This window comes from Passer domesticus, chromosome 6 (assembly GCF_036417665.1).
Source record: "Passer domesticus isolate bPasDom1 chromosome 6, bPasDom1.hap1, whole genome shotgun sequence".
NCBI classification, from domain to species: Eukaryota; Metazoa; Chordata; class Aves; order Passeriformes; family Passeridae; genus Passer; species Passer domesticus.
This window is the reverse complement of record NC_087479.1, coordinates 36,388,019-36,413,305: the sequence shown is the minus strand read 5'-3', so window position 1 is coordinate 36,413,305 and position 25,287 is coordinate 36,388,019. Positions and strand designations below refer to the sequence as shown.

General features: G+C 37.3%; 1 protein-coding gene across 1 annotated transcript in view; it reads left to right on the top strand.

Moving 5' to 3' along the window:
* The window catches only part of STARD9 (StAR related lipid transfer domain containing 9), a 96,422-nt gene that overhangs the window by 41,353 nt on the left and 29,782 nt on the right, over nucleotides 1-25,287 (top strand). The window contains exons 7-21 of the mRNA XM_064424512.1: nucleotides 161-273; nucleotides 5,526-5,595; nucleotides 7,809-7,881; nucleotides 8,758-8,825; nucleotides 9,789-9,886; nucleotides 10,099-10,299; nucleotides 10,766-10,863; nucleotides 12,625-12,702; nucleotides 13,429-13,503; nucleotides 14,004-14,183; nucleotides 17,974-18,025; nucleotides 18,911-19,048; nucleotides 19,726-19,808; nucleotides 20,816-20,919; nucleotides 23,080-23,127. Coding sequence (XP_064280582.1) covers nucleotides 161-273; nucleotides 5,526-5,595; nucleotides 7,809-7,881; nucleotides 8,758-8,825; nucleotides 9,789-9,886; nucleotides 10,099-10,299; nucleotides 10,766-10,863; nucleotides 12,625-12,702; nucleotides 13,429-13,503; nucleotides 14,004-14,183; nucleotides 17,974-18,025; nucleotides 18,911-19,048; nucleotides 19,726-19,808; nucleotides 20,816-20,919; nucleotides 23,080-23,127 — 1,479 coding nt within the window. The remainder of the gene's footprint in view (nucleotides 1-160; nucleotides 274-5,525; nucleotides 5,596-7,808; nucleotides 7,882-8,757; nucleotides 8,826-9,788; nucleotides 9,887-10,098; nucleotides 10,300-10,765; nucleotides 10,864-12,624; nucleotides 12,703-13,428; nucleotides 13,504-14,003; nucleotides 14,184-17,973; nucleotides 18,026-18,910; nucleotides 19,049-19,725; nucleotides 19,809-20,815; nucleotides 20,920-23,079; nucleotides 23,128-25,287) is intronic.

Genomic DNA, 25,287 nt, shown 5'->3' with positions numbered 1-25,287 from the left:
TGTTTGGAAATCTGGGGATTTGAGCCCACTAGTGCAAAAAATCTATGTAAGAGTCATTTACATAGTCTAAACACACTGTTACTCCTTATTTTTATTTGTAGTGAATTTAGCTTTCCTTTTTTGTTGTTATTTTGTTTGTTTGTTTCTTTGTTTGTTTCAGTTTCCTTGAAATCTATAATGAGCGTGTCCGAGACTTGTTAAAACAGTCAGACCGAAAGAAACCTTACACGCTCCGAGTGCGAGAGCACCCTGAAACAGGACCCTACGTGCAAGGTGAGAGTGGCCTCCTCAATCAGCACAGAACTGCAGGTGGATGTGTGCCAGGCATGTGTGCACCTTTGCATGTATTCCTGCAATGATCATAATTGCCCCTGCCCTTCAGGGTTTATTTTCTCAAATGTTTTTCTTGTTGTGTGATTGCTTGTAGTACACTGAAACCTTTGCCTCTGTTGTCCTGCTGGCCGGAGATCGTGCACTGTCTGCCTTTCCAGCCATATTATTTTTCTTCATTTTATTTTAAATAAATATTATCTTAATCAAGAAGTCTACCAACATTAGCTTTAAATGTGTTCTCCAGACCAGTCTAAGGTCCCTTCATACCTTGGTCCCTTCATATATTTAAAAAAAGTAGATAAATTTAACTGTCTGATGTTTCAGGGCAGGCAGTGTGAAACAACGAAAATCTCACCCAAATGAAAACTTAATAAGCTTGATTTTCAGTTGTCAGCTTTTTTAGTTGTCTTTCTCATTTTAGTTCTTGCTTCTCTCTCATTTTTTTTTCTACTTCCGTTTTATTTTCAATTTTGGTAGGTGCTTTTACCCCATGGTCTCATACAGCTTTAAATTGCAGTTTGGGTTTTGGTATTTCATGAATTTATTCACTCCTGGTGTAAAGTTTGCCAGCTACACTTCTGTGTATCTGACCAACAGCTGACAAAAATCACATCTCAAAATCAGTGCAAAATCATACAAAGTAGATTTACAGTAGATATCAGAAGAAAGAGTGTTTTCCAAACTGGGGGTTTGTTTAGAAGGTAAATGCATACATTTCCTTTTCTTCTTGCCTTATATCCAGTGGGCAGAATTCCTGAGTAGCCTCTGGTATCACTGCCTCTGCAACTGCCTGGCTGGCCATCAAGTGAGCAGTAATACCTAGGGGGTATGCACTTAGTACACAAAATGCATATCACATAGGATGTTATGGATCCTGTCACATCAGAGCAAATACTGATTTCTCCTGCCTTCTAAATTGAGTCCTTGTCCCTGTTTAGTGGATTTCTCCTGCTCTCCCACGTTGATTTTTATCTTTGTTTTTCTTTATTATGTCATTACACGTGATGTGGTTATCTTTCCTCCAAAGATGAAGGGAAGATGTGACAATAGAGTGACTTGACTGTGTGTTTGGATGGAGCCTGATTGGATGGAGCCCAGCTCTGATTCCTTGCACACCTGCTCTATTGGTCGTAGCACACCTAACAAGCCATGATTGTTACCAATTCCTCCTCTCAAAATTTGAAATCTGCACTTGCAAGGTGTTGAACTTTCATGGTCCTGTACACAAGGGCCTATCAGACATTCTGGTTGTTTCAGCTGTGCTTTCACAGCACATCAGCATCCTGTTTTAAGGAGACATGGAAAATAATAGATGAATTGATGGTCTCATTAGGATGGCAAACATAATTCTTTGAAAAGTAAATTCATAGACATTTGGCTTTTATTGAGGGCTTTCCAAGATTCTCTTTCTACCTGCTTGTTATTGAAGAACTTCATTGTTGATGGAGTTCAAAGAGTAATTATTTTCTTTTAGCAGCTGTTAATTCACCACACAAGAAAGGATTTTAAACTCCTCCTTTCCTTGGCAATTTCCATCTCTTTTCTCAGACCTTATGTCTCCAGTGATTCCTTGGCTGCATATAATGGGGTTTCCCTGTTTTAAAAGAAAATAAAGTTATAACTTCTGCCATTAGGCTGGCTTTCCTTTTGTCACTGTTTTGTCTTCATCTGGAGCCATCCAGGCCAATTCTGTCACCTCGTTTTGAATGAGGGGAGAAACACAGAGCAATGATGAGAAAGTTTTGGGTTTGGTTTTCAATCTAAATATAGCTTTTTGGATGCTGCCTGTTCACTTTTGTATAAACAGCTGAAATAGGTTTTTGTTGTTGTTATTGTGGGGTTCATTGGGGGGGTTGTTTGTTTCTATTATGCTTTTTTTATTTTCCCATTTTTAATAAGGATTTTATTCTTGGACACAACTGAAATTTTAGACTGGAACAATTTTATGCTAGAGTTCTGAAATATGCCAATAAAGTTCCCAGTTGATTAGATTTTGTAAACTAAAAGAAGTGATAATGGCAAAAGATTAGCCTAAATAATATTTGCCACTTTTGACTATGGCTGTAAATTTATTTTAGATTATTCACTCCCTCTGTATATTATGACAGCCTCAAGAAATAATTGTGTTAATGCCTGTAAGAAAAACTTTATTTTCAGTGGTAATTATGATTCATGTTATTTTAAAAAACTGATCACATGCATGAAAAATTAAATAATTTCTCTGCTGAAGATACCATGGAGTGCAATTGGATGCTGTTATGACACCATATGAACTGAAGTAATTTCAGGCTGATGAGTCAGTGGCTTAGGGAAACAGATGAGAGTTCTTTTATTTTAGACATGTGTATACAAATGTGTATACAAATATATATTATATGTAATAATAAATTTTCCTATGCAGTTTATACAATTGAAAACTGTGACAGTTTGCTTTACTTGATACAGCCCTAATATCTGTTGAGGAGAGGGACTAATAAAGTCTGATGGAACTGCATTCAGTAGCTCACATCAAAAATAAGCAGCAGTGACTTAAATGCAAGTTTGAAGTATAGGCAGCTTGATTTTAATAAGATCAAATTCAAGAAAGCCTCTTGTGAAGAGGTTCACAACACTGGTACAAAATACCCTTCTCAACTGCACTAATGTATTGCTGCAATCAAAAATTGCTGAGCTCTGTAAAAAGGGTTTTCTATGTGCTGAAGGAGTCTTTGGCAATTTTATATGTAGTCTTTCTGTCCAGGATCAGAATGCAAGAATATTTCCAATAGCTAGACAGATAAGATGAAAATTATCAGCAAGTTTAGTAGGGCAGCTTGGTTTGTGTTTCACTTCCAGGCAATTTACTGTATGGGAGAAATTAAATAGGTGAACATCAGAAAAGCTCAGAAATTTTCCATTGTTTCCCACAGATCAAGCAAGTTAAGGACTAGAACCTGTATTTGCACTGTACCTCTTGCAAGCTATCAGTCAGGTTTGCTGACTCTTACCAGGAGCTCCTCAGTGTACATTAGTTTTCATTTGTGTTTGGTGTCAATGACATCCAGAGTACAGTTAGCTGTGGATGAAGAGTGGAGAGAGGGGAAAATCAGAAAACTCAATCCCTTTAAGGACACTTAAATATCCTGGGCAATGCATTTGCCATTTGCAATTCCAGTCAGAAAGTCCCAGCTCTGAGCATTAAGTGTTTTAAATGTTTTCCAACCCATCGTTTTTTTCACGTGAAGGCTGAGAGATTGCAGCCTTTAAAATGCTGAAAGTGTTTCAGTGCTTTGGATTGGAATAGTTTCAAACTTCTCCCTCACAGATGGTTGCACTGTTAAGGAATCAGCCTTTCTTAAATCAGGAAATGATGCAATCTATTTTATTACTCTGAGACAGATTTCTGGGGGAGATCCTTTCTTACTCTAAGGCAGATATCTAGACAAGCAAGTGGTTTTGATCTTTCTATGGGACTTGAAAATGACCTTTCTTTTTCTGGCAGCCAACAGAACACTTCATCATTTCTTTTCAAGCAGCATTCAAAATATTTCATTAACCTTATTAAAAAGCTTAACTGTTTTAAACTCTCAGCAAAATTCACAATTCCAGTGCTTAGGGAAATGTAGGCAGGTAAGAATTTCTTCCATGTCTCCTTTTTATAACAGTATTTTTATTCAGTTAAATAAGACCCTGAAAAGGGGTCTGGAAAAACAATGTATGATAGTTTCCATATTGTGAGCTTTGAAGATCCCAGTGTGGCCGGAAAAATAATGGGCCTCTTTCTCAAATGGAAAATGTGATGACTTCTGGAATTAATGTGTTGTAAAGAGACACTAGAGAGCAGAAGAAATACTTTTGTTTGAAAATCATCCTGTACTTTGTGTGTGTGCAAATGTTCGTGCATGCACACTGCAGTTAGGGGGTTTTTTAAAGTGTGCGTGATCCAAAAAAAATTTTTTTTCTTTATATGTATCAGTTATTAAAGGACTAAAGTTAAATCCCTTCTTTGTCTTAGGTTTTACTTTCATTTAGAGTTAAGCAAGACGTTATACTGAAAGGATAGACTTGAACAATATCAAAACCACCTATTTCGGTCTGGTTGAATTTCATATTAAACTTTACTTACATTCTAACAGCAGACAAATTATTTGATCCAAAAAAATCTATATTTTTTCAGTACTTTCCTTTCACCCACACTTTTGTGGTTTGTAGTAAAACAAACCTAAACTGTGGAGGGGGAGGAAGTTGCCCTGGATTCCATCTGTGAGATAAAACATTCTGCACAGGCATGTTTTGCTAGCTGTGGTATGACAAAAACTTGCTTCACAGCTCAGGTGTTTTTAAGGAGTAAAATGATAAATAACCCTCGGTGACGAGGCATATTAAAGTGGGTTTATGGGAAATCCAAGCATGCTGAGGATGATTTTGTGCGTGTGCTGGAGCTCGCGCTCTGCCAGGGCTGGCAGTGCCTGAGCACAGCAGCTCACCGCCCTCCACTGGGCCCCCCCCAGGCACGAGCACCCCTCCAGCACAGCAGCCTCTCAGTGTGGGGGCCCTTTCTCCTCTTTAGGGGGTTCCCCTCCCTAGAAATAGAATCAGATTTAAAAAACAAACAAGTAAAAACCAACCAAAAACAAACCGAAAGGAGAAGATAAGAAAAAGCCAGATGATTCATAGCATTATTTGGGGAGATCCTTCAAAAAGCCCTCTGAGGGAAAAGTGCATGAAGATTCCCAAGTGCAGGCTAAAGCCAATTTAACTACGTGGTGAATATTCACAGGGGTTGGTTCCTAGTTCAGTTAGTTACATGAGCAGAAACATTACCCAGAGGTAATGGCCAAAATCTTTTTCATAGGATCTGTACCCAAATAGAAGCACTGACATAGCTGAACATTTATTATGGACTTATACTGCTTTCTAAGTATCATTGTTGTGCAGATGGAAAAGTTCTGATCTTTGAAGGTATGAGGCGTTTCTTTGTACTAATGTCACTGCATCAGAAGGATGAACTGGAATTTTTTATGTAACTTTTTTTTAATTAAAAAGTTGTGGGGTCTTTTTTATAAAATTTACTCTAGTTCAGAGACTACTTGTAAAATAATGTTATCTCAGCAGAACATTCTTATTCTCCTGATGTTAGGTAAATGGTTGGATAAACTGAATAAAACTTCCTGAGAAAGCTAAGTATTTAACTCTTCTTGAATCTTTGGCAGGTTTGACTCAGCATTTAGTTACAGACTACAAGCAAGTTGTAAAACTTCTAGAAGAAGGAATAGCTAAAAGGTATGTTACGTAACAAACCAGCTCCATCTGTATTTAACTCTTCTTTCACTGTCTGTTGATTTCACTGATGTTTATTTTGCTGACCAGGTTGGCAGTGCTTTGTGATGACAGGATTTGGTGATCCTGCATGTGAGACACACTTGAGAGCTTACCTATCATCATATTGTCCAGAGCAAGGGCTACAAGCACTCGTGTAGCTCTTTCTTCAACACTGACTCCGTGCTGACTTACCCACAAAATTTCACCATCTGTCAGTGATAAAAAATGCAAGCCAAGAAAACATTTTGCTGTAAACAGACATCTGTTTTTCCCCTTCACTTGCTCATGGTACTTTAGACTGGATAGCTTTCAACTCACTTTAATGTACAATTTAGTGATTTAAAACTGCTGAAAATATAATGTATACTTTTTTTTTCCTAGAAGTACTATGCACAGAATTATTTGGTTTTATTTCTGTTTCCTAGTCCAAATTGTGTGTTTACTGTCAGTGAACTGTGGGGTTCAGAACACTGGTGAAGCCAATGATTTTGGTTCTCATTAATTAAGACACTTTTTGACAAGAAACTTTGAATACCTTTACAGGTGCCATTGCAGTAATGAAAAGAGTTTTATTTGAAAGGATTGTCCAAATCCTAATCACAGTTCCAAAATTGATATTAAGTCTTATCATAAGAGTAGTCAAGATTTTAGAATAAGAGTGATGCTGTAAAGTAAATAAAAACTAAAATGCATTATCACAAAAAAAACCCAAAAAACAACAAAAAAAAAAAACCAACAAAAAAAAAATCAGGATTAAGTTTTGCTGTTTCTGCTTGTAGCAATTAATAGATGCAGCTTTATGGTAAAAAAAATACTATTTCAGTACAACAAAATTCCAGGTGAATACATGGGTTGTGAATAATTGAGATGTGAATTTCCTATGTAACTACCTTGTGTATTGCTGGAGGCAAGGAGTACTAACACTTCCTCCTCCAAATCTTGGAGCACTACCTTTTTCTCTTTTACTCTATAACTTTCAGTGCTTTCTGCCCACTGTAGGGCTGTTTTCTGTCTTCTGCCCTTTACCTAATTGTTTGTGTTCCTCCTCCAGCATCTGGAGACTAGTTCATGTTCTCCTGCTACCTCAGCTTTGCCTTGCTTATAATCACGTTGTGCTCAGCTGCCTGTAGCTCTTGGCATGGCTGCCCACAGAACTGTGGAGGAGGTGTAGGAGCAGAGAGCAGCGGGGAGGAGAGTCCTGGCTTTGCCCCGTGCCCTGGGCACCCAGCAGCGTGCACACAGCTGCAGCTCTCTGCTCTCTAGTGCAACTGCTCCCTGCAGTGCTCTGACAGCTGGGCTGGTAATAAAAGCATAGTACCACAGTCCTTTTCTGCACTACTAAAATTACCTACTGTTGTTGAGGGCAGCCTTGGCAAAACTGATGATAAACGCTGCACATATAGCTGATGCTTAAGGCAAGCTCAAAGGAGAAAAACCTGTATCCTTGCTTTTGCCCTAGACAAAATGTTACTTTCTTTGGATTTTTCTAATTAAAACAATGATAAATAAATTAGAATTTCCAAAAGTTTGCATTACAGAGGCAGAGTGAGAGTTCTACTGCTCCTTCTGTGAGCAGTTCCTGTTTGCCAGAGTGCACTGGGTCACAGCACAAGAGCTGTCTGTCCATGTCAGAGTCAGAGAGGTGCCACACAGGGAATGACAGCATCCATTCAGCACTCACATGGGTGGGCTGCTTAGTCTCATAGGGCTCCTCTGGCAGTGTAAAGAGCTGTACCAGGGTAAAGGAACCTCAGAAGTTGTGTATGAAGGTTTTTGAACCCTTTGGAAATACCAAGGGATAAAAATAGGGACAAATGGAGAAGATGTGCTGGACTTGTGCACTCTGTATTGGGGATGAGCTGTTTGATGCTGTTGCTGGCTGCACTTCTCTGCTGTGTTCCCTGCTTATGCCACACCTTGTACCTGTGCTGTAAGGCTGCTTTAAGATATCTCCTCAGAGTGCTGCTGGTGGGAAAAAAACACCTCTAATTGATCCTCAGTTTCCATCTTTCCATGTTCTCTGCCAAATGTTCGAGGATCAGATCCAAAAATGCAGCTTGCCATATTCTCCAAGTTTCACATTTTTTCATTTATTGGCTGTATTTGTTGATTTTGATTTCCCCAAATACAGGGAAGTAACCCTTTGTAATTGAATGGTTTGTTCTTCTTTCTAGAATCACAGCAGCTACACATATTCACAATGCCAGCAGCAGATCCCATGCTATCTTCACCATCCACTACACTCAGGTTAGCTAAAAATAACCCAACTTCCTCTTCACTTTCAAAAGCATTGTTCACTGTGTTGTGCATTGTTTACTTGTCACTATTTTGTGCTGTTAGTAGTAATGGTGGAAGCTGTTACTTATTTCCTTTGGATCACACTGCAGATGTGTCGAGTGTTTATTGAAGCATTCTGTTCCTTTGTGCAAGCTTATAGTCAGAAGTGATGCCAAAACCTCACTTTTAAAAGAAATGTTTTCAGTTTCAATCAGCCCTTTGAAATGCAATAACCCCTCGGATGCTGTGAAAATTACTTGTGAATATATTTGAGGTTATGTTTTATCTCACTTGTTTAGGATTCTTAATTGAAGTACAGCATTAGTTTATAACAAAATTTTGTATCTGTCCAGCTTTTTAGATGTGCTCATCTTTTTAGCATTTGGCATCCAGTACTCTCCCTGAGACAATGTAGCCTTTCTCTGGAGGAATTACATCCTTCTTTGGCAGGGAAGTCGTTCAGTGATCCAATAGACCTTTTCTATCTCACACTTCTAACATCCTGTAATCACAGAACATTTTGGGATATTTTTCCTTAGTTTCACAAAAGACCTTTGGAATACATTAGTGGAAAACAACTCTGCAAGGTCTACAAGAAAGCCTTTCACAGTGTCTAGGCAGTAAAGGTTTTTTTGAGAGGAAATTGGCATAAGAGGGTGGTTTCTCTGTAGGGTGAGAAAGCTGTTGAGTTAGTGGTTTAAACATAGTCTGCAGGTCAAGGTCACAAACAAAGGCAGTGAGACAGTCATATGTACAACTCAGCTTCAAACAAAAGAGCACATCAATTTTATTTTCATTAATTAATTAAGGGGAATAATCTTCCTTATTGATGTTTCTTTTCTTCAGGCTATATTGGAGAACAATCTTCCCTCTGAAATTGCAAGCAAGATCAACTTAGTGGACCTTGCAGGCAGGTAATAATATACTGAAGTGCAGAGAGGTAATTTTCTCTGAAGATGCTGTCAATACTGTCTTAAAAGATGAAGTTTAGTATTTTAAAATTTCATTGAGCTAACAGAAAGCCTGACTTTCTTATAATGTAACAGGGAATATTAAGCTAATATTGTTTTTGTCAATGGTTCTTCTGTACTGGGTATTGGTTTTCATTGAGGAAGGGAATTCCTGAGTTCTCAAAAACAATACTATGCTGTTGTATATATTTAAGGTAATTCTATTCAGCTCTATATTCTTATTAAGATGCTTTTCTGGTAGGTGTTGTTGGAATTACTAAATCTGTCCTTGAAAAGAGAGGGGTAAAAAGGAATGTGTTTCTCATGACTGCCTAGCACGGACAGGAAAAAATAGTTATATCTCACTGTCTATGTTGTTCATACTCCAAAAGTTCCTAAGTCTCCAATCTTTGTTGTGCATTTCAGTGAGGTACACGTGGTTGTGCTGAATGTGACAGAAAACAGAAAGATGGAAGTTGTGCTGAAGAATTATAGAACAGTTATAGAAGAGGACTTTTTTTTTTCTCAAGAACATAAATTACCATGCACGTATGGTCAGAGAAAGTGGCATTGAGGGAATATACAGACTTTAGTACTGAGCCAGGCTACACTTGTGGAGATGTGAAATGTATGTTGTTCTTTTAAATTCAGAACCACATGATTGGGTTGCCTGGTTCAGACTTGAGTTTATGTTTTGGTGGGTCTTTAACAGTATCTTGCATCAACAGCCTTTGCTCATGTCTATTTGAATTTTCTGAAATAGAGGGCAATACGAAATATTTGAAGAATATGGTTTTTTAATTGTAAAACTCATTTCTGTTTTCTTGTATTACTTGAAAATACATAATGTTTTCATATTGACTGTATGTTAATAATTAAGCATTTTTGCTTATTTTGCATTGTCTTTTTCACACTTGCTTGCTACAGCGAAAGAGCCGATCCCAGTTACTGTAAAGATAGAATTACCGAAGGTGCCAATATTAACAAGTCATTAGTTACACTTGGAATTGTCATATCCACTTTAGGTAAGCACATAAGTTCTTTATGTTGAAGGGTACTGATTAAAGCATATGATTCACTGTCTGTTGAGTGTAAATGTTATTTGCATTTACAACAAAAACCTCAACAGAGCAGCTGTGTGGTGTCTTCATAAGGTGTAATGACACCTAAGAAAATTAAGTAGCCATGACAGAAAAAAATAATTCCTTTCCTGAGCTCTGTGGTGCTTCTCCCTCAGCACAAAATTCTCAGATGTTCAGCAGCTGCCAGAGCATTAACACCCTCACAAGTGAAGGGGAGAGCAGCCATGTGGACAGCCCTCCCTCCGGCGGCAGCAGCGGGACCAGACGGCCGGCTTACATCCCCTACCGGGACTCCATCCTCACCTGGCTGCTGAAGGACAGCCTGGGGGGCAACTCCAAGACCATTATGATTGCCAGTGAGTTTGGTTTCCATGAATTGTTTAACATTTTGCACTACATTGTGCCTTTAATAAAAACCACTACTGCAGCGAGAAGAGAGCTATAACACTTAGAATCTGTCCGTGTAAAGATTTTCATAAATACTTTACAGAATACTCAAGGAAAAGAAAATGCATGCTGATTGTGCATGAAATTATGTTTAAGAGTCTTACCAAGGTGATAGCTTCGATTTTAGGTGATTCATTCAGTTATAAATACAGTCTGGAGAAGACATTCTCTGTGAGCTTAATGAAATAACCCTAGGGTTATTTGTTTGACTTTTAAAGAAGCAAGACAAAAAAACAAACAAAACCAAAAAACAAAACAAAAAAAAACCAACAAAAAAAAAACCCAAAAAAAACCCACAAACCAAAAACCTTGTTGAAAAATGATAGGTTAAGCTGAAAGCTTTTTAAAATTGTGTCATTTGTTTTCTGTCCGTAGCTATCTCACCTGCCAGTTCCAGCTACAACGAGACCATGAGTACCTTGAGATATGCTGCAAATGCCAAAAATATTATTAACAAGCCCAGAGTAAATGAGGTGAGGCCTTGAGTTCTGCCTAAGGTAGTCTATGCAGTCACAATTTGTCTTCTTCTCAGTACACAAAATAATGAAGCCCTTAAATACATGGGAATAATTTTGGCCACAGAACCCAAGCTTCATTCATTGCCTGCTCTAGGAATGAGCTCTGACTTCATGACAGATTCATTTGTTTGATTATGTAGAGGTCCTTCACAGGCTGCAGAAGTTAAAGGATGGCAGAGTATTAAGGAGAGAGTCAGGTGCTGCATTGGAGGCCTGAGTTCTATTGCTGTCCCTACTATCCCATTCTTGTTCAATCCTAGATGTTCAGATGCTCAAGGCAAATTTTCAGTGTGTGCTTTTTTCTCATTTTCCACCCTTACACTCAGTCCACATTAATCAAATGTGAAAAACATAAATTCTCTCGATCAAAGACATAGTGTTAAAACAGATTGGAGGTTTTAAATACTATAGTATAAGAACCAACATTAAAATAATTCATAAGGAAGTGCATAATTCTGTCTTTACAGCAAAATTCAAGCAGCACATACTCATCCAGATCTACAGTCACATATGCTAGAAATATAAAACTCTAGAATTGCTGTTCTGTAACTGATCATTCTTGGCCTGGAATTCTGCATGAGGCTCCCTTTACACACGATTACATAACTTAAGGACTGAATCACAGTGCATCCATTTAAGGAATAGTCAGTGAATTTAGCTCTCAAAAAAAAGTCTTGATTCCAGACATTTCCTAATATTTAAACCATTGACTTTACAGCTTCAGTAGTATTCTTTTGTGATTTAGCATGAGTGTATCAAGATTTTATATTGTAGATGAAAGGATAGAATCTTAGAGTTGTATTTCACTATTTGCTTTCCTAACAATACTATGTTAAATTTGGGCAGAAGGAAACCCTTCTAATCCTAGATTTCCCAAATGTAGTTTGCATTTTAATTAGCAGTGCCTTTAAGTCATTTTCTGACATCAGTAGTAGCAGCAGTTGTGTGCTTGGTTTTGCCAGCAGCAGTTCTCAGCTCTGTGACAGGCTAAAGTCACATAAACACTCCTGGGTAAGCCACGTGTCACACAGAGCCTCTCAGCCTCCCAGCTTGTGTACCCATCACTCTCTTACACATCTCATGCTGGACCCTTGACCCCAGTCCTTCAGTCTTCTTCTCCTCACTGCAAATTGACATGGCAGCCCAGAGAAAGCTGATTCTTGACTCAAGAGTTTGTCTGAAATGTCTGCAGAAGCTGTTTTCCAAAAACTGCCAGTGCAGAAACGCTTACTCTGAAAGTGAGATAAATGCCTCACACCAAGCAGACAGGAAATTCTTTATGTATCAGCTTTATTTATGTATGTAAGGGCTTTTAATACCGTCCTGGATGATGTTCTGGCTTTGTCTCCTCTAATCAGATTTTATATACCAGCATTAAGTAACATCATCTTTCTGATGTAATGTAACTATTATGAAGGTAAATCCTTAGAAGTAGCCATGTATCCATCTGGTCATGATGGGAACAAATGTTATGGTAGGTCTGTGTTCAGAAGAGAGATAGAAAAAGTTTATGGTAAAAGAGAATCTATGAAAGATGAGAACCACCTGTCCCCAGGCAGTACATCTCAGGGGCCTGGCAGAGTGAAGCAAGGAGTACTGCTGTGAGTTTGCCTATTCTCCCCTCTTCCTGGCTTTTGGAATATCTCCACTTTGATTTCTTAAGCTAGAGTTCTTGTAAGACTGATTTTTCCAACAGTCTGTGTCTCAATGTTTCAGGATGCAAATGTGAAACTGATCAGAGAACTGAGAGAAGAAATTGATAGATTGAAAACTATGCTGTTGAGCTTTGAACTGGTATGTAGCAACATTCCCCTGCTGGAGCTTTTGTGTTACTTTAGGTAGTTCACTTTCATCTCACCTGTATATCTTTCCATGTTTATTGTAACTGGAGAGAAATGAAACTGTTCCCTCGGTGATTTTGTAATTATTATAACGTTAACTGCTTTTCCGTCATTTCTCCTCTTTCTGTCACTGTATTAATGAACCTGAAATATAAGTAGTCATGTAATGATTTAAAAGTATTTCCTTGCCTGTCTTTCATAGAGTTGGATGGTTTACCTGTCCAGAAATATTTTATTTTTAAAGGTATTGAAGCTTCAAGAGATTCATTGATGTTTCATACCTCCTGCATGCTGTCTCTCCACAAAGGATTTGTGAACATCTGTGAGCCCTCACAATACAGCTGACATCCCTGCTGTTTTCCTCTGTTGGAATAATAATAGTGTTTTGGTTTTCCAAGCCATGGAGAGAATGTTTTGCTGAGAGAGACAGAAACTACACTTCAGAATGTATTTACACAGAAATATCTCTCAGTTATTTCTTTTTCACTAGTTCTTTTTGCCAAAAAATTGCATCTAATAGCTAGAGAGATGTAGGCTAGATGCTAGAACGCAGCATATGTATTTTCTCTTTCCTTCTCTTGACTTCATCTCCTTGAAATGCTGGAGAGTGAAAGAACATGCCTGCCAGCTGTGAATAAGAAAACTAATGTGTGGATCTTGGTGGCTGTTTTTTGTACAGAGAAATTCCAGTCCCTCTTGGAGTGATGACAAGGATGGCAATCTGACTGAGCTGGTCCTTCAGAATGAAATGAAGGTGTGTTTGATTTACTTGGTGCTGTGACTATCTCCTGCTCCACTGGGCCAGGGGGACAGCATTACTGTAGTTGTGAAACTACAGTGAAAACCCTTTTGTCCTAATCCTTTCATTTTTGCTATGCAGATGCAGGAAACTGCCATGCTTAATTCATGTTGAGGGTGCTCTACCAGCTTGTGACAAAAGTCTCATGTCCTTAATGGGACACAGTCCATTGTGCATCACTAAGCCTGCACAATCTACCTCTTGTTTGAAAGCTGTCTCAATATATCACAGCAATTCATTATACACAGTCTCTCCCTTCTAACATAAACTCCAATTTATTCAAATGAAATTATTGTACACTTACCAAAATTACTGAGAAATTTGACCACTGCTAACCTGGAAATGTTTTGCAGAATTTATTGCCCAAAGACAGGCAAAATAATTTTTTAACATGATCAAAAAGAAAAATTAGCCTGCTTAGTAAGTGAAACAGTTCTCTCTTTCTATTCCTTAAGATTGAACAATTGACCAAAGACTGGACAAGTAAGTGGACAGACAGGAAAGCCATCATGGAAGAATACAGTGTGGACATCAACAAAGAAAAAGCTGGAGTAACAATAGATTCTAATTTACCTCATCTAATGGCTATGGATGATGATATCCTCAGCACAGGAGTGGTGCTATACCATCTCAGGGTGAGATATGGTCACTTGTCTTATTTTACCCGTTAATTTGAAAATATTTGTTTTCTTTGGAAATGGAGGGTGGTTAGGGTGACATTAGAACAACAGCTATCAAAACATGAAGGTCACAGATCACAAGACATAATGGGGGGAAAAAGCAGAAAATAATTGGAAATGGAGAAGGAGAAGAATATTAATATAATTTGGCCCCTTATGAATGCATGTGCAAAGTATTTGATAATGCATTACAAGCAAAGCAAAATTTTAAATTAGTCCACAAAGCATCAGGGCAGTTATGTGTTCATATATATGGAAAAGGATGGAGCTTAAAATATTCCAGACACACTGGTCCAAATTTTATTATGCATTTGTACACTTAAGACTGGAATATTTGTATATGTATAGATAAAAGTAAGGTTTAAGAAACAAAAGCTCACTTTGGCAATGACTATATGTTGATTTTAACCCTATGAGAGATCTGCCACGTAAATACCAGGTATGTAGCATGGAGGTTAGTTATTTGTGATACTGCTGGAGTGACTGTTCTTGAAGATCACGTACAAATCCTGGCCTCATAGACACTGTTTTGTTGTGTAGCTGCTAATTTAAGGCAAAGCTTTCACTAAGAAGCTCTTATAACATAGTATGTACATTACTGCACGTTATGGCACATGATGTGCACGGCTGGGTCAGATGGTTTAAGGGTTTTTTGGTTTTTGATATGGCAAATGCTAGGCCAGACTTCAACATTTTTAATGTTGTTTAAAGGAATGGAAATTACTGAAATATTGATGCTACTTAATGTGAAAGGCATGTTGGATGGGCACTTCTACAGGGGTTCACTCATTGCCAAAACAGTTAAAAATCATGTATCTGTCTACTAATAAAAAAATCTTTATCTAGATTTTGTGGTAATTAACAGTTTAAGGATACAGGATTTTTTCATTCTTCTTAAAATGGTAACAAATAGTTAAAACAGAAATCTTGCTGTTCTTCTATTATATTGAAAGAGAAACTTAACTAATTTTTCTGATGCCAACACAAAGAAATTGTACCAGGTAATTATTTGGGACCAAGTATTTATGTCCAGTGCTGATCAACATGCAACTTCAACTACTCAACCCTACATTAACAATAAATATTTATTGAAAGCAACTGCTACTACTTAAATGCTTTTCTGTCATGTGCCATTGGGGAAAGAGCAAATACTTTCCCATACTAATTTTGACAACACCTAATTTAAATATATTAATTTTGATGGCATATCATGGTTTGAAGGGTCACCTTCTGAAGTAATTCATGACTCTGTCACACTAACATCTTTGTCCCTTCTTTCTTTGCTTCTAGATGCTGCCTTTTCTTTTCTTTGTGCTTTACATCTTTTAGTCTCTGGTGTCTGTTACCTTCGTCTGAACAGCAAGAAGGTAAAACATTAGTGGTTCCTTAGAAATTAAGGCTTCGCTGTATAACAGCTCTTTACATAGTACTTCTAGAGAGAGGTCACAGCAGCAGTTTCCAGATCATGCAAAATAAATATTATGTTATTCTTTTACTTCTCTGATATTTCATAGTATTAGTCACACTAACTGATGCTGTACCTATGCTTAATTTTCTGGCTTTCATTAATAAAAGTTGTACGTTTTCCTGTGATTTAGCTCTTTTGCATAGCCTAAAATTATGCAATTTGTTTATTGCTTCAGTAAAAGGTGAACTTCATAACCTTTTTTGAAAGTTGGACTACTTCCAGAAGTGAAGGGGCAAATCAATCTTACTCTTTATAGATCTGTAATGTACATTAGGAATTCTACCCCTAGTGATGAGAAAGGGCCAGAAGAGGTAGCAATGTAAACCCACTTCAAGGGGTGTGAAGATGCACTGTGGTGTGCTCAGGTCAGGTTGTGCAGTTGTTTCATCTGAAACATCTTTCCCTTTCTCAGGTAGAATACTCAATATTAAATTAGGAAGGAATATAAATATTACAATTATTTGTTCAATAATAGCATTTTAAAAATGAAATCAACATGGTCCTGGGATATGGTTATTTTTATTTTATTTTCTCAAGTTGAGTTAATTTGCTTGAATTGTATCTGTACCTTTGGTCTCCCTGCAATTTTCAGTTGGATTTAAACTTACCCAGAATCACTCCACTGACTGGGATGCTGTTGTGAATTTCCTGAGCCAATACTGCTGTAATACACTTTTCTTAATTAAATTGTATTAGCAGAGAGTTAGTTCAGCAACTTGGAGAATGTTTCTTTTGGAATTACAGTAACTATACAATTCATTGCCAAAGAAGAAGATAATTGATTGTAAGAAGATAATTGATAAAGAGAACTTTTAGGAGTTGGTTTACTTCTCTCTGTATAAAATACATGTTGCTATCTCACTTGATTGAGTTACAAGAGTCAAAGGCCATATGGACTACAAGTTTTCTGGAAGTTGCAGCCAGCCCAGGTGGATATTTTGCAGTTGAGTCTGCTGAACATTAGGCTGACATTTAACTTGGTAATTGCTTCAAAGCAGAGGCACAGTCCAGCCTTCAGCCTCTCCAGCAAATGAAGTCTCAGCAGGGTCATGCCTGGGGGATCTGTTTGTTGGTTCAGACAGCTGAGCTCTGTGAGGAGCTTCGTGATTACCATTCCCTTTCTGCCAGTGCACAAACCCACTGTGATTTACCCATAATTACCCAGAACTGGAGCACCTTGAAGTTCTGCACAGCTTCTGTTTTCCCAGTCTTCAGGCTTCCAATTACTACTTTGTGCTTGATCTTTAAATCCAGACTTTACAATACACTTGGAGCAGAGAGTATATTTCATTTGTTCTAATTTGAATACAAAATCACATTGCTTACTGTCCATAATTAATTTTAATAAAACTGAAAGGCTTGCCATTAAAGTAAATTTGGAGTGCATTTACCAATCACTTTACCATAACCAATTGCAGCATCTCTTTAAAATTGGGAAATTATCTTTCTTTTTTTTCCTAAGGAAAAACATAGAACTGATAATGGAAATTAATAGACTGATGGTCAATTAATTGAATTATTTGCCTTTTTTGACATTTTTTTTTCTTGTGTTATTGTTTAAACAACTTTTTTATTGGCATTTGCAGGGAACCATAAAACTACTGTCTCACTTCCATCACTGACCCATAATATAGTTCAAATCTTCTTGTTCTGGAGACTTTTGTTTCTAGGCAGTTCTTTTTTTAAAGTTACTGAGTCTTCGGGTTTGGGAATTTTCCCATATACCATGAGCACCAGGAAGACTTCATAGATGTCTTTTAAGTTTCAGAAAAAAGTTTTTCTTTAGTAGTTAGATTGAAGAGTTCATAATCTATGACAAAGTACCCTTATAAATTAGGAATTCTGTTACTTTTAAATTTGAAAAGCCTGGTTAATTGAATCATAATTTTGCAGCTTCTTTTTTTCTACATAGATATTTTAAAAAATTGTCTCATTTCTGTGAACATCAAGTCTCACTGTACAAGTACAAAGCATCAGGATGCATGTTCATATCCAAAATGTGATCTCTAGCACAGTCCAAATATCATCCACTGAGGGTTACTTTATCTACTGGAGTCATAGAAGCTGACATAGCTGCAGGATGAAGAGTAATTGCAATGCTAAGGGGGACAGTGAGCTGGAATATTACCAGTACACAGCATTTACTTCAAACAATTCAGTCATTCAAAGGCAATTTATTTTAAGCTTGCTAAAATGATGTACCAAAGCTTTTCAAGGTAGTATATATAATATTTCTTTCTGTAACCAACTTTTAAATTAGTTATTTTCTTCTTTTAGGAAGGAACAACCAAAATTGGAAGAAGTGACTCAGACCAAGATCAAGACATTGGTAAGATAATGATATTGCAGCTTATTTTGTCATATGATCCATATGATCAGGTCAAACCAAGAGGTTTACATTTGTCATGTGTAACAGCTACGTAGTGTTTCTTTTTGTCAGCTTTCTTTATTGAAGAAGTTAAGTAGAAGAGACTCATTATTAATTTTTGCTAAAATATGTGATTATTTTTTGTTTATGAGGCCAAAAAGTCAGTGGATTTGACCAAATTGAGATCACTTCAAAATTTTCTTTCCACTTGTGAAATGCTACACTAGAGTTTAAAAATATCTACATCTACATCTTACATCCAAATTCTCAGATATTCTGCCCTAAACTAGTGGCACAAGATATTGAAAATGCTTTTCAACTCTACTTGTTCAGAATATTTTAGATATAAAGTCCAAATTATTCAGAATACATCTTATTTAATTTAGTTTCTGCTTTTAATTTTAGCAGTCAATCTCAGGAGCTGGATACTATGATAGAGAACTGAAACTTTCTACTGAAGTTGGAAAATGTGTGGGATCCCAGCTTTGCTTAAATTCTGCTAAGCTTGGTTATGTTTGATTATTTTCTGCCTGTAGATTAGTGAATTACAAACAATAAATGCCGTAATGGCATTAAGAAAATTCAACAAAACAGAAGAATTTGCACATCAGCTCACATAGCAGAAGGTGATATGTAGTTTTCCAGTACCAGAAATAAAGAAACAATCCCGCTAGTTTCAATAGCAAGTTTTTGTGTGATTAAGTATTTCCTAGCAGTATTTAACATCCTTATTTTGCACGTTTCTCTGGGGAATGAAGTACGCATAGTGTCAAAGAGTCTGTGGCAGTCTGGGGAGAGCGGGGCCAGCCCAGCCCTTCCCCAGGCGAGCTAACCTCTGCGTTGCAGTCCTGCAGGGGCAGTGGATCGAGAGGAACCACTGCTCGATAGACAACCACCGCGGCATCGTCACCCTGCGGCCCGGCCCGGGCGCGCGCTGCTCTGTCAACGGCTCTGAGGTGGCCGGGGCCTGCCGTCTGTCACAAGGCAAGACTTGTGATTTCTGGGGAAAATGAACGCTGCCTTACGGTCACCTTATCACTGCAGTTTAGGTCTAGAATTTGTGGAACTTGAGCAGATCAAAGAAAGGCGTCTCTCAGTCTGCCGCCAGCTCCACAAGGTTTGATCCATGGCTAAATAAATTAGGCACCCAATAGAGGTAAAATTAAAACATTGGCGACAATATTCTGCCTCTTTTTGGCAACAGCAGTATGTAGGTTTCTGAAAAGGGAAAATGTAATCAGAGACATTAGTGTGGAAAATAGTGGAGACTGACTCTAAGTCAGCTGGTCGCTGAAGGGGTTTTTTGGCGAATATATAATATGGTTGACACAACCTTCAGCTTTTTCATAGTGTAAGATATCGTGTAAAAACAAGTTTTCAGCAGTGGGTTGGTTATGGTTTTGGCATGAAGTCATGCTGGCTTTTAATATGAATGGGGAATTTACAGTTATGTTTACTCCGCAGAGATCTCCAAGATTAATTTTCTTGGATGCTGTCATTACAGATCGATAACTCTGCCATTCCATAGTGACAAATTTTAAAAATAATTCTCTGATCTGTGATTTACAGAAAGCAGTTGGTCAGATTTTTTTTAACCTGATATTCTATAGTAGTTTGATGGATTATGTCTCTGTAAATGTCTAATTATTTTGTTTTCACAGGGGCCCTTGTTGTCCTTGGCAAATCTCATAAGTTTAGATTCAATCACCCAGCAGAAGCTGCTATCTTAAGATTAAGAAGATCAGTAAGTTCTAAAACTGTTTTTCTCCACTATTTTTTCTTTTTTTTCCTTCCTATCTTTTTTCTTCTTAAAAGCCAGCCTGATAAAGATAATATTTCATCTCATCATCGTATTCACTTACTTAATTTCCTCCATCTAATGGTCTCTAATGACACTAAACCTCTAGTGGGAGGACACTAGCACTTCCTTCAGATGTGCTTAGCAAAAGATGATGTAGATCCCTTGAATAATTTAGTATTTCCTATTTCTAGTCATGACTACAGTAGGCAGAATGCTGCGGTGAAAAGACCAGTTAAGAATCTTTCCACATTTGACAATTTTCTGAGTTATCTTCTTTCTTTGTCATTTCACTGTCTTGAATGAAGTATACTAGAAGAAATGGAAAATTTATGGGATTAAGTACTTAAGTGTTGTCGACTCTGAAAGCAGTTAATTGTTACATACATCAGGAGCAAACAAAATATTTATTGGTATGTTAAACTCAGGAGCTAATTACTGTAAGATATTATTTGGTTGGCTTGTTCAATTATGTCTAAGAAATGAAGTAATTCTTAAAATGACTGACAAATGTAACTAAACACCTAACTTAAAAATGTAAGTTTTCTCATTCAGGAATTACCATATAATCAACTGCTATTGGCAAGAGTCTACCTTTTAAAATGGATTTTCATTTATTAATGTTTTCTACTTTCCACTCTTCCGTTCTTCTGTACTCACTTCAAGATAAGGGGCTTAACTTCTGTTTGTTTTCATTCTTAATTTCTTGATTAATGAAACATGCAGCACATTCAAATAGAGCTGCAAAAAGAGATGTACTCAGTAACAAACACTTAGTAATTTTGCTAATTATCAAAGACTAAGCAGAAGTGTGAGATTATAAACTCACATGGGAGGTACTATGTGGCCTTGCACACAATAGTTAACAATGGCAGTACTAATGATACCTTGGAAGTTCCTGGGTTGCTGTGATTTTTTTAAAATTCCTGTCCTGTGTGGTGTGCTTTCTGTAGATTAATGAAACCCCACCCACTAAGAGTTATGGAGCTTTGGACTGGCTCAATTTGGATGGAAGTTGCATCAATTCTCCACACTACATCCTTTCTTCTCTCTACAAGTAAGTTTAAAACTTAGAAAAAGGCAACTGAACAAAAAATTTCTCTTTTGGGATGGTGTCTGAAATAAGAGACTTGGTTCAGACAAAAGAAAGCTGTATACAGAATAAGTCCCACTATGTTTTTAAGTAGTCAAATAAAAATGTCAGAGAAAATACAATGGCCAGACCACTAAAACAGAGCATTAAGATAAACAAGCAACAAACCTGCAAAATAATTTATTGATGCTCAATTAAGAAAGTACCTCAGATGAGACTGTCAGCCTTAACTCAGTTCATTTGGACATCTGCTTTACAGCTAATCTATAATTTTTACAATATTATTGCTTCAATGTACAGAATGGTCTTTTCAGGATATATTTAGCCAAGGCAATTATTACCAATTGATTTTCGCTGCTAATTTGTTGAGGAAATCAGAAGGTTTGTTCATAAATTCTCTTTAGTTCAAGTCCTCATTGAGCCCTTCATCTCAGAAAGCCAATGTAATTCCTTGTTTGTTTGTTTTTTTTTAAAATGAGCAGTAACTAAGGCATCTACTGCTTTCACAGCGTGGCAAAGCTGCTCATTCTCAGTGTTTAGTGTGTGCTTCTACAGCAGAGACTTTATGAATTGGAAAGGAATGGTGTGATGAAGACAGTGATAAATATGTATCAGGAAAATGAATTATGTTCTATGTTTCAGTTCATAACATTGAAAATAGAATATTACTGAATTAAATATAACTGGGTTCTTTTTCTTTTTTAATTCCTCTCAGCCTGGCACATTCAATTAACCTGTTAAAGGCAAGAAACAGCCATCTTCTCATTCATGTCTGCTGGTGGTTCTGCTTCTTGCTAGAGTGCTTTTGGTGTGGTAACATACTGGGAATCTTTTATCTCTTTCTAGAGGAAGTATTTCATCTCATTTTTATGAGCATAAAATGTTATCTCTGTTTTAAATGTTCTTCATGCTTCTAATTAAGTGGCTTGCTTTCCACCTTAGATAGTGTGGGTTTATATGTTCTCTTTAGGGTATCTAATCTCTGTATTTGCTTTTCATTTGCTGTAGTGATACCTGCCTATAAAAAACGTTACTTCATTTTGTTTTTTACTGAAGAACATTTTACACACCATTGCTATTCTTTTCTTAGGAAAAATTAGAAATAATTTTACAAATAAGGGTTTGTCTAATGACCATCAAATGTACGCACCAAGGTGCGCTTTATGTTGCCAAAAACATTAGTTGTAGAGCTCTTGTTACAAGTTTTTTGATTAATCTAGAAAAAAATGAAGAAACCCAGAAGCACTATGAACAGTTTATCGCAAATTTGTAGTTGGTTTTCCCTTTTTAACCTGACAAAACTGCAGAACATTTCTGATTGATTTTTTTTTCCCAGACCATGTTCAGATAGAAGACTTGTTTGTGTTTGCAATTTTTTAATCACTTGGGCAGGGTATTACAAGCACATTACATTGCTTAAAATTACCCTCATGCTCACCTAGAGGATTTCAGATTGTGACTTCAGTAAAAATGAAAATGTTATGGTATTGCATTTGCTTGGGTTTTATCAGTGTCCATCTCTTACAGGAATGATCTGTAAACTACATCTTATAATAGCTGGTTTTCACCTTAAGTAATCCAGTGGTCCTGCTACCCTTTTGAACTGTTATTTGGCATAAGTACACTGAATTGATCCACTCAGCCTTGCTTGGCAGTAACCTGTGAGCCCATGTTTCTGTACAGACAAGAAGTGTTGCTCATGGAGGGGGTTATGGTTGAAGCATCTAGCCTGAGATTGATATTATAAGAATAAATGTCAAGTACTAAAAGTTGTGTGTGAGATAATTTGCAAACCATAACACAGAACTAAGTGGACTACAGGAAGTGTTTATTTGATCACCAGTAGAAAAGTCTACCCTAATGCAGGGTCTTGTCTCTGTCAGAAAGAGATTAGAGGAAAATAAAAGACCAGGTAAAGCTCTGTGTGTGTGTGTGTGTGTGTGTGTGTGTGTGTCTTGTTCCCTGTCCCCCTCTCACTTGAAAGTTCTTGGTCCTCTCCCAGCTGCTAGAAATCTGCATCTTCCTCTGTTGAAAATTACAGTAACATTGTGTGCAATAGGCTTCAGTGAAGTTTTCTTGCCTTTTTCCCCAAATATTTATGATTTTCTATTTTTATTTTTGCAGTCAAAAATGTAGAAACTGTGAAGAAAACAAGTGTTCTCTTGAAACAAGGTAAGATTATTAATGTGTCTAAATCATGCTGAAATTTTTGGCATCTTTTGCTTTGGCTTTCTCCAGTGCTAGGTTGCTTGTCTCCAGAAGGGATGGAAGCTAACACTTTAAGCTTTACTTCAAACTGTTTTATCATATTGGAACAAGAATCTGTACATGAAGCTGAGTTACAGGCAAGGCTCAGCAGCCATGTTCTTTATTCATGTGAGATCTTGTGCAAATGGTTTGCATCTTTGTTGCATGTGTAGCATGCATTTAAAAATCATTAATAGAGTGAGGCTTACTCTGAAGTTGCCACCAATTTCCGGTATATGAGCCCTAAATGTATTAGATTTTGTGCCAATAGTAGGTACTGGGAATACTCATTAATATAGTGAAAATTGCTTAAATAAAGTGGGTTCTCTTCTGGTGAGAATAAAATTGCTTTAGGGAAAAGAAAAAAATATAATTCCTGGCATAGAAAGTGGTCCATTCATGCAAAGGAGCACAGTAGGTGCAAACAGAAGTAATTCAGAAATTGTTGAGTTTCCATGGATTTAAGTAACTTTTTAATCAGGAACTAATAGTACTCTGCTTTCTTCTGGATTTTTTATTTCAGATCATATAAATATATGTATTACATAATGATTATTAATTATAGAAGTCTTACCTCCTATGCTATCAGTATGATGATGTTTTTCTCATCTGCCTTTTATGGGTTGAATTACCAGTTCATCCTTTAATTGTACATTAAAATATTTTGATAAATGAGAGGAAAAACTATTTTCTACTGCACACAAATATTAAAACTTCAGGCATTGTGAGTCATTGTACTCTAATTTGGTTGCTTGCTCATACACCACACTCCCAAGAGCTCCAGCACCGCAAATTTCTGATGTTTGCTCTCGGCAAAACACACAGAGGGCCTGTGGATGGCATCAGTCATATAACAGCATCACCACAAAAAAGTAGACAATAAAGGTCTGTCTCCTGCCATTGCCTTAATACCATAAAGCATACAAATAAAAACTCTGATTTTATTGTCTTGCTCATTTCAGAAAAAAACCCCATAGGAGTTTTTCCATTAGAGTTCAATGGTACAGCAGTACACTGAATTATTTAGCTGCTTGGAGCATGCTTAAACACCGATTCTTTGAAAATACCAACATTGTTAAACTGGGGGGAGAGAAATTCTATACAGCATAACAAACATACTTATTATTCTAATGTGGCATGGTTAACTTGTCCAACTAATACTATGGGATCTGTATCCCATAATTTTATATCTGTAAAATACTCTGGTTCTCACTAACAGCTTTCATTTCAGAATTTCAAAATGCTCTACCAAAAAACAAAACAAAAAGGTTAAACAAGAGGTTTTGCATCTCTTAAAAGATGCCTCAGATATTCTGTTTCACAAAGAAATGCACTGTGTCAGTTACAGCAACTCTACAGTTCACAGCAGAATCCACAGTAGTGGATTAGCAGGGTAACAAACTAATTCTATTTATAACTGACATTGTGAAGGGAAAACCTGTGTTAGCTGAATTGGAATTTAAAGAGGCAGCATTGCCCTTTACTGGACAATGTGGCTGTGTCTTGTGCCTGTGACTTTTGGTCAGAAAGAGGTCTGTTTTAGAGATGTATTTAAAGGAGTGCCTTAAATAAGTCATTGCTTTACTGTTATTTTGGGGGCTTTGGCAAAGGAAAAGAGGTTTTGCATAGAAGGGCTGAAAAAACCACATATGAAACAGAATGGTGTGCTTTTGCTTTAAGCAAACCAGTTAATCAGAAATCTAAATGATACCTCACTTGATAGTAACTTCTGTGAAGGGGACTACTATGTGTGCAGGTTTCCAAAGATCCCTTGTTTCTAAAGGTTTCTGACTCAGTTGGCCATTTTGACTGATTTTTGGCTCCCACCCACCACTCCCCAACTTTTGGGCTGAATTATGTGAGTGGCATTCCCTCAGGAGGCTGAAGGAGGTGACAGCACAAGGTCTTTGTGTCTCCTTGGATGCTCTTCCCTTTGCTTTAGGGAGGAGAAGGGAGAGGTTTGGGTCCCTGTGCCAGGCAGCAGCAGATGTGGATCCTGTGCAGCTGCATGGTGCCTGCTGCTGCTGCCCTAAGCCCCTCGGGAAGGGCCCCGGATTGGACACGGCAAGAGGGGGAGGATAGAGC